Source organism: Mercurialis annua, linkage group LG7 (genome assembly GCF_937616625.2).
Source record: "Mercurialis annua linkage group LG7, ddMerAnnu1.2, whole genome shotgun sequence".
NCBI lineage: Eukaryota > Viridiplantae > Streptophyta > Magnoliopsida > Malpighiales > Euphorbiaceae > Mercurialis > Mercurialis annua.
In genome coordinates, this window is record NC_065576.1 from 8316860 (window position 1) to 8326802 (window position 9943).

Here is a 9943-nt window from a genome sequence, read left to right on the forward strand (position 1 = left end):
AAAAATTATAAATTTTAAAGAGACAAAATTCTAAAAAGAGATAATTGTAAAAAAAATAGAGTCGGTCGTCAAAAAATAGTGCCATTACAACATATTTTATTTTTATTGACAAAACATTGTCGCATAATTTAAAATTTCGTCACTGAAACATTTTGAGATTAAATAGTTTCTCGCCCCAACCAGTTGGCGCAGTGGGACGCGAGTGTCCGGTTTGTAAATATATCTAAATTTTTAAATTGTTTATCTGACATGAATACAACAATTTAAAACCCACCTATAATCGACGTTAGATCCACATAAATTTCGAAATGTTAATCTGACATAAATACAATAATATAAAATTTACATCCTAAATCTATGTTAGATCCGCCTAAATTTTAAATTGTGGATCTGAAATGAATATAACAATATAAACCTTAGTCGAGTCCACATAAAACCAATGTTAAATCCACGTAAAATTTGAATTGTTGATCTAATATGAATACAACAATATAAGATTCACTTAAAGACACGTAAGATCCACTGTTAAAATCGGACGAGCGTCATATCCGCCTGAATTTAAAGTTATTAATCTAAGATGAATACAATATTACAAAGTCCAACAAAATTTACGCCCCATCCACAACCAAATTCCGGTAAACAGTCGTTGTATTTCGACGGTCGGTTAAGGAAATCCAGTGATAAATAATGGTCGACAACGGTCCTCTAGTGCTCTGTGATGGAAATTTGATGGTGAGAATAATTATACAACGCAATGGTTACGCCATGTCATTCTTGTAACAAACCAATGAGACGTTAGCCATATGTAAATATTTAATAATAAAAAAATAAGCAATAAATAATGACTCTATATTGCAAATGTTTATTGTTTTGTTGTAAAAATAACGTGGCACGTCATTTGTATGAGATAAATGCTCTGATGGTGATCATGGTGGTTGTCTTATATAAAAAAGTAATTATTGTTAAAATTATTTTTATTTTTAGATTAATTTTTAAATTAATAATTTGTTAATAAAATAAAACAAAAAATAATTATACAACACAACCGTGTCGCTATGTCATTCGTGCAACAAACCAATTGCGCGCCAGTCATTTAGAAAATTAAATAATAAAAAAATAAATAATAATTAAATAATTCCCTATCGCAAATGCTCATGGCTTGATGTAAAAATGGCGGGGCGTAATTGAGATAAACACTTCAAAATAAGAAAAATTTAATAAGAGAAATGAATCAAATCCATGATTTAGAAGGCCAAGCCCATTGATAACACATCTCAACAATAAATATCCACAAAACCCTCACTCCCATTTCCTATCTCTTCCAAAAACCCTTCTTCCTCTCCCCATCCAAAATGGCCCAAACCCTAGCTCGCTCCTTCACCCGCCACCTCACCTTCTCCTTCCTCCTCCCGAAGCGCCTCCTCTCCACCTCCACCGCCATCGTAACTCAACCACCTTCTCCTCAGTCCCTTTTCCTTTCTCGCCGCTCACTGCTTCCTCTTTCTCATGCCGTCCCTTCAATCAAACCGACCCGTTTCACTACCATTCGATGCCGGGTCAACCGTTCCGGTAACTCGACTTACTCGCCGTTGAACTCAGGGTCAAACTTCAGTGACCGTCCGCCGAATGAAATGGCCCCGCTTTTTCCGGGATGTGATTATGAGCATTGGCTTATTGTTATGGACAAGCCTGGCGGTGAAGGAGCTGCTAAGCAGCAAATGATTGATTGTTATATTCAAACTTTAGCTAAAGTTGTTGGCAGGTATACAATTGATTTATTTTTCAAGTTTTATTTTTACTGATTTAAGATTATTTTTGTAACTATGTTTGTTAAGTTATGTTTTTGTTGGTTGGTTTTAGTGAGGAGGAAGCCAAGAAGAAGATTTATAATGTGTCTTGTGAGAGATATTTTGGATTTGGCTGTGAGATTGATGAGGAGACATCAAACAAGCTTGAAGGTCCTTTGCTTTAAAAGTTGATTTAGTATGATTTTCTTTCTCCGAAATGTGCTTTAATTTGATTGCGTTGGTTAACAGGTTTGCCCGGTGTTCTTTTCGTTCTACCTGATTCTTATGTCGATCCCGAAAACAAGGACTATGGTGGTAAGCGTTTGACTTCCTAGAAGTTTGTTTGTTATGTAGCGAATTCCTAGATTAATTTGATTTTTTTGATTTTTTTCTTTTGGTTCAAGAGAAATCCCCGTTATATAGATTAATTTGTCACTTTTGATAGTGAATACTGATATTAACAATAGGGTGCAGTGGTGCTTTGTGAAATGTTAATTGCAAAATTATGTCTCAAGTGCAATCTGATTATCCTATTAATGCGTAGTCCATCTTGGCAAAGCTAAAGGAGTTGTAGACAATCTTAGCTTTGAATGCTAATGGACTTGTATCAAATGTTTGCTCTTAACAATTCCGTGCTTCATGTGAAGCTTCAGATCAGTAGGATTGAAACAATATTTTTTTTTGTATTTAAAGATGAATCATGCAGTAATATTTTGAGTGGTAGCATTATTAGGTGCATTTCATTCTTAAACCAAACTAATGTATTTTCATATAAATTTGTGTCTATAATGAACATGTAGAATTACAATGGTCTACTATCTGAAGATTTAGGAAGTTAATTAGCATAAATGACTTTGCTAAAAGTGTGCGATGCTAGTTTTGGTCAAATTATAAATTAAGAAATGAACAAAGGGTCAACGCGCCCCCTGAACTTGTGACACGGGGTCATCTAACCCAATTTATACTTTTTTGAGCAACTAACCCCAAAACTCTTCATTTTTAGTTCAAATAACCCCATAATTTATATTTTTATTTTAAAAAACAGATTTAGGATAATTATATCGCAACAATTAGGGAAGCATTTAATTACTTTTTTGCATCCCTCACCTCCGATTTGTATTTTACGCGTTTTGAAAATATAATTATGGGGTTACTTGACCCGAAAATGAAGAGTTTTGGGGTTAGTTGCTCAAAAAAGTGTAAATTGGGTTAGATGATCCCGTGACACAAGTTTAGGGGGCGCGTTGACCTTTTGTTCATTAAGAAATTGTGTCTCTGATATACAGTCCATCTTGGCAAAACTAAAGTAGTCTTACAGACGATGTTTAGATTTTGAATGCTAATGGACTTAAATTGAATTTTCACTCTTAACAATTCTGGGCTTCTTGTGAAGCCACAGATCAATAGTAATGAAACATAATTATGACAAGTTGAGATGTGCTACTGTATTAATCATGCTGTTACCTGCCACTATATGGATCATGCAGATTGTGAAACATAATTATGACGATGCTACTGTTATTAAATTATGAATTTTGAAACTGTGTTTGTCTTATATACAGTCCATCTTGGCAAAACTAAATTAGTCTTACTGACAATGTTTAGCTTTGAATGCTAATGGACTTAAATTGAACTTTCATTCTTTAAGTCTTAACAATTCTGGGCTCCTTGTGAAGCTGCAGATCAATAGTAATGAAACATCATTATGACTAGTTGAGATGTACTACTATATTAATTGTGCAGTTATACTCCTGTTTTCAAACAAAATTATGATGATGCTACTTTTGTCAAATTATGAATTTTGAAACTGTGTTTGTCTAATATACAGTCCATCTTGGCAAAACTAAATTAGTCTTACTGACAATGTTTAGCTTTGAATGCTAATGGACTTAAATTGAACTTTCATTCTTTAAGTCTTAACAATTCTGGGCTCCTTGTGAAGCTGCAGATCAATAGTAATGAAACATCATTATGACTAGTTGAGATGTACTACTATATTAATTGTGCAGTTATACTCCTGTTTTCAAACAAAATTATGATGATGCTACTTTTGTCAAATTATGAATTTTGAAACTGTGTTTGTCTAATATACTGTCCATCTTGGCAAAACTAAATTAGTCTTACTGACAATGTTTAGCTTTGAATGCTAATGGACTTAAATTGAACTTTCATTCTTTAAGTCTTAACAATTTTGGGCTCCTTGTGAAGCTGCAGATCAATAGTAATGAAACATCATTATGACTAGTTGAGATGTGCCTACCATGTCGATTGTGCAGTTATACTCCTGTTTTGAAACAAAATTATGACGATGCTACGTTTAATCTATAGTAGAAAATTATATCTCTCTTTTTAAAAGTCCTGATGACCATTCTTGTTAACTGATTTGCATGAGCTTAAATCTGTATGTTCTATATTTGTTTATATATTGAGATCTAAAACAAACTCGTATGACAAAAAATCATTGGTGTATAAATGTGCCCTCCACTGCTACACATGCATATCCCGTGGCTGCCACTATCTTTCCTTTTAACATTTTTTATTTGTTAACCAATGTATGTCATAACACTCCATCTTGGCAAAGCTAATAATCTCAAGTGGACAATGACTAGCTTTGAATGCTAATAGACGTACATCAAAATTCTATCCTAACATATTCTGCTTTTTTCTCCTCAATGGAGCTCTGCAGATTTACTGGAGATGATACATTATTTATATTTCCTTTTAACTTTATATTCTGGTTGGTTTTAATTTTTCCCCCACATGTATGACTTGACAGTCCATCTTGGCAAAGCTAATAATCTCAAGTGGATAATGACTGGCTTTGAATGCTAATGGACTTGCATCAAAATTCTATCCTAACCTTCTGCATTTTTCTCCTCAATGGAGCTGCAGATTCATTGGAGATGATACATAATTTATAATGCCTTTAAGTTTATATTCTGGCTGGTTTTTAATTTTTTTCCCCACATGTTTGTAATTGATTGTGGCTGAGTTAATTCTGTTGAAGGCTTACTTGCATCTAAATTTATTAATATGGTTTCTATGTTCATACTCTGGATTTGTATGATTAGGGTATTGTATCTACTGTTTTGGTAAAGATTCATTCATTTCCTACTCTATGCTGGATTGTTTTTTTGTTAATTGTTGTTCTATATTAGTTCATCTTGGCACGGCTAATAATTGCATATGGGTTACTTTTGGAGATGAGACAAAGTTCAGTGTAATTATCAAATGTAATCTTGGTCCTGTACTGGTGTTAAAACTCCATAAGTTGTAGAAGTGCCATCACTTGGTCATTAATGCCATTTGTTCCTTAGTTCGGTCTGTGTATTAGGTGGAAAACTAAATCCCTATAGTATAGGTGCCTTGTGATTTAAGGTTTAATGTGTTGGATGTGTTTGTGTGACATTGTCTGTTGTCACAGATGCTCATCGTTTCTCAAGATTCCAGCTAATATGATTACTCTTATCTTGCAGCTGAGTTGTTTGTGAATGGGGAGATAGTTCAAAGATCACCTGAAAGGCAGAGAAGGGTGGAACCACAGCCACAGAGAGCTAATGATAGACCAAGATACAATGATAGAACCAGATATGTGCGTCGCAGAGAAAATATGCGGTAAATTTCCAAGCGGAACAACTAGTTGTATAGATTGTGGCCCTGAGGTTCTTGTTCTTTCTGCTTGGTTACGATTATGAGTAGGGTTTAAATGCTCGGAAGATTGTTGAACTAGTAATGATGATTGTGTGCGAGCATTTTGTAGACATTTATGGAAAGGTAATGAATGTAAGACGGAAACATCTGATGTCTGTTATAACTGTCTCACTGTTGTATACTCTTTTGTTGAATAACATGTCTGAAATTTTCATTAGTTCCTTACCAGCTTTTGCTAGTTGTGATATAATTGTAAATGTTAAATTTTTTGGTTGTAATTGATAATGAACGAAAAATAGTCTTTAATCTTCTTACTAAATACTACTAAAATAATTAAATTTAAAAGTATTACTATTATTGTTTGACTAATGTTTTTCAAATAACTTTTCGAATAACTACGAAAGATTTTACTGCTCTTGGACGAGTCTTACTTGTCTATTTAAGTCAACCACGGAAGCTCTTAGCATTTAAAAGAACCCACTACAAACGGTTGATACTGACCAAAAGGGCACCAAGATTACAAACCGGCAATTTATTATGAGATTACAAACTCTTTTTTTTTTAGAGGAAAGATTGAACTTTATTAATCAAAGAGAATAATTAATAAGTTCATTATTGAGGGTACATTATCACTTTTTCATTATCCTCATAGACTATGCAGCCCATACAAAACAAGACACTTGAACCGTACGAAACCATATTATTTTAAGGTTTTTTTGTGTTAAAAAATGAAGTTTCGTGTCTGAAACACTCAATTTTTAACATGTTTCCAAAACAGAAAACGTTGATTGAAGGACATTTAAGTTCAATATATGGTTGTTTTCAAAGTAGAATCTCCTGGATAAATCTGTTAAAATCTTGGTAAGATGATCCTCCAATTTTAGTTGCTATTTCTGCTTTTCTCTTCCATTCTAAAGCATTTTCCTTCACCACCTTTCCCTTTTCAGTCTCCATCATTTCCTTAACAAGCTTTTCAATTTCACTGCGCTTAATCTCTCCATCAATTTCCATACCAATCCCCCAGGTCGTGCACGAATACCGACAATTCGTCGGTTGCTCACCAAAGAACGGCCAGCAGAGAAGAGGAACACCATTAGATAAGCTTTCCAACGTCGAATTCCATCCACAATGCGTTAGAAACGCTCCAATTGAAGGATGAGATAGCACTTGATCTTGACGACACCAATTTGCTATAAGTCCTCTTTCTTTAATCTCCTCATAATACTCTTCGGGCAGGATTTCAGAATCGCCTCTCACTCCGTCCGCTCTGACTATCCACAAGAATGGATGGTTACTATTAGCAAGACCCCATGCAAATTCTTTGAAGTCCTCCTCTGACATAACTGTAATAGAACCATAATTTACGTACATAACTGATCCAGGGTTTCTTTTGTCAAGCCAGTCAAGACATCTGAAATCTTCTTTCCATAAATTTAGCTTCAAATCCGACGTGGATTGTTTACGCGAAGAAGGAATGTGATTTTCTAGCATGCAAAGTGGTCCTATGTTGTACATATGAGGAATTTTTGCCCTAATTGCGTTTAAAGCTTCATGTTCAAGTTCATCAAATGTGTTGAAGACGATTTTCGATGCTTTTAAGCAGTTTTCGGCCTCGTCTTTCAAGAAATTTAACATGATATCGTCGGGATTGGTTGTTCTGATGAAGGATGGTATGTCTTTGAGTTTCATGTTGCTCATACCTTCAATCCAATCAATTGGAGTTTCAAGAGTGCCATCATTTGTAAAGTTTGTATCTGAAATGCAAAATATTTGGTTGGTATATATTAGCTACAAACAATATCACATTTTATGAATAAAAAGCTTTGTTATTTAATTATACATTAGCAAATTGAGCAAAGGATCTAAGCATCCTCTAAATTTGGAATAAAGGGTCATCGCGGTCCGTAAACTCGTGTATCAGAATTAATTGACTCACGCGTAACTATTTTAATTAATTAAGAACAATATTCTCTATGTTTAGGCCAAACAAATATTCGTTATTTTTAAATAAATTAAAGATAAAATATGGTCATCTTGGTTCTTGAATTTGCTCATTTTGTACTATTTTATTCTTGATCGATATAAAAATAAAGAGTATCATTTATCAAGAAAAAAATATTACTTTGATTGATTAAAAATTTAAAATAACTAAATATGAATTAATTGACTCTAACATACAGATTAAAAGACCGAAATGATCCCTTGCTTCAGAGTTTGTGCACGAGGCTTAATTAACTCACATTTAGTTATTTTTGTCAACGAAGAACAAATGTCTCTAATTAAAACCAATACAGCTTCTAAATTTATACACTAGATTCAAATAACTCAAACGTAATTCTTTTTGTTAATTAAAGACAAAAAATCTTTAACTTTAAGTCAAATTGCCTATAAATTTTGGTACTTATCTAAATTCATGTCATTTTGTGGACAAATGTTGCATCAAATTCTATCATCAAATACAAGATTTTCCACCACCAAACAACAAAATGATGTATCGTCCATAGAAAAAAGCAAAAAGATAATGCAAATCCTTAAGTTGTAAATTACAGAATCATCAGAATCGGTAGAACCTGGACTTCGCTTCTTGTTTCCATTAGAATATGTATTGTCATTTACTCCTTACGTGATGCAAGATAGGTTCATATATTTATATATATATATATATATGCCTCTAATAAAAAGTCACCTTGTTTTTTTAGACGATACATGAGTGGAAATATTCCACATAGATCTGTGCAAGAATCGAACCAGACTAAAAAACCGAACGAAAGCAAACCAAATTCGTTGTTTGGTTCGGTTATTCGGTGAAAACGGTTTACTTTGGTTCCTATTTAGAAAAAGTTTGGAGTTCAGTTTGGGTATTTTGAAAAATGAAAAATTGAAAAAACCGAACTGTAATATAAAAAAATTATGGTTTGTCTTAAAAATAATATATTTATATTTATATTTTTCGGTCTTAATTTCTTAGTTATTATTGATAAATAAGTTTATTCATTTTATACAATATATATTAAAATTTATTAGATCCAAATTATTTAATATTTGAATTAATTTTTATATAAAAAATAAAAAAAACAAAAAAATAATAATTTCGGTTTTAACCGAACCGTACCGAACATAAATTTTTGGTTCGGTACGGTTCAGTTTTTGATATGACACCATCACTTATAAAGTGACCCTCCAACAATCAAGTCAAGTAATTAGCATAAGAGTAAGGTGAGGTAAGGTACGAAATGAAATTTTAAAATTGTACCTTTGAAAGGAACTATGCCTCTATGGATGAGTTCATTAAACTGCAAATACCCCATGAAACCACAAGCTGAGGCAGTCCAAAATTGAACATCAGGAATCCCAAATTCTTGCGCAATCTTCGTTGCAAAACCCATAACACCATCAGAGATTATACAACTAACTCGACCCAATTCCGGGTTTAAATTCAGCTTAGCCAATAAATTTCTAAAAGGATCAAAGCAATTGTTCCGGAGCGAATCACATAGGGCCCAAACTTCTTGGGTGGCGTCCCGGTCTGATGGCGGTAGCCCATCGGGTATAGCCTCAAACCGAAAGTCCGACAAGTCGGTGAAGAAATCCGGGCCTTTAGACCGGAGGAGACGAGCATGGTTAAATTCGGTGTTGACGAAAGTTACGTAGAAGCCTGTTGAGTGTAAGAGCTTGGCTAGCTGCATAAAGGGGTTAATATGGCCCTGTGCTGGAAATGGAACTAGCACAATATGGCCTTTTTTTTGGACTAGAGATTGGCTTGACATTATAAGATGTTAAAGAGCTTTCACAGTATCGTTTGTATAGAGCTTTGGTTATTATGTGATCATATAAATGTGTTGTATATATATATATATACAACCGATGTAATATATAAGTTTTTAGAAAATAAAAATATTTTTGGATAGATGTTACATAATTTGAAATTTGATATAGATATAGCTAGTTTTGTTTATAATAATACATATTTTATTGATGGATTAATAAAATTGCAATATGGTCAAAGAATAAGTGAAAGAGCATATTTGAAAAGTATGAAAATAAGAATACTAAATAAGTCATGATAATTTAGATTTATATTCGTCAAATGTGTTGATGAAGCTTTTCTTTTTTATGAACAAAATTTCTATTAAAACCGCGAGAAGTAGCTAAGAAACACCACTACTTAAGAGCATTCACAATAAATTTTTAATAAGTTTAAAAATAAAAGATTTAATTACATAAAAAAATTACGATCTTAACACGTAATTTTATTTTTATTGTAATTTTTAAAAATTGATATTTATGTACACCAAATTTGATTTTGTTTAAAATCTATTATCAAAATAAAATTCGGTGTATTTTTTATGACTAAAAATTCATAATTGTACATACTCTGACTGAAAGATAAGAAAAATTTGGTGTCGATTTATAATTTGGGTCTTTAATTAATGGTTTAGTGAAAAATTTAGTCAATAAAAATACAATTGAAATGATGAATTTAAAATTTGCGTTGTAATTAAAAT

The 9943-nt window shown here is 32.7% G+C and overlaps 2 protein-coding genes across 2 annotated transcripts; one reads left to right on the top strand and one right to left on the bottom strand.

The window, feature by feature from the left end:
• Positions 1-1296: 1296 nt before the first annotated feature.
• LOC126655847 (multiple organellar RNA editing factor 2, chloroplastic) lies at positions 1297-5655 on the top strand. The gene is made up of 4 exons (XM_050350179.1): positions 1297-1762; positions 1861-1958; positions 2037-2102; positions 5264-5655. Exons 1-4 carry the CDS (start codon positions 1353-1355, stop codon positions 5404-5406), a joined length of 717 nt encoding a protein of 238 aa, XP_050206136.1. The 5' UTR covers positions 1297-1352; the 3' UTR covers positions 5407-5655.
• A 300-nt stretch (positions 5656-5955) lies between these two features.
• On the bottom strand, positions 5956-9269 carry LOC126655844 (linamarin synthase 1-like). The gene is made up of 2 exons (XM_050350174.2): positions 8692-9269; positions 5956-7192 (listed from the first exon to the last, which is right to left on the bottom strand). The coding sequence occupies exons 1-2, from the start codon at positions 9203-9205 to the stop codon at positions 6261-6263; spliced, it is 1446 nt and encodes a 481-aa protein (XP_050206131.1). The 5' UTR covers positions 9206-9269; the 3' UTR covers positions 5956-6260.
• Positions 9270-9943: the final 674 nt, after the last annotated feature.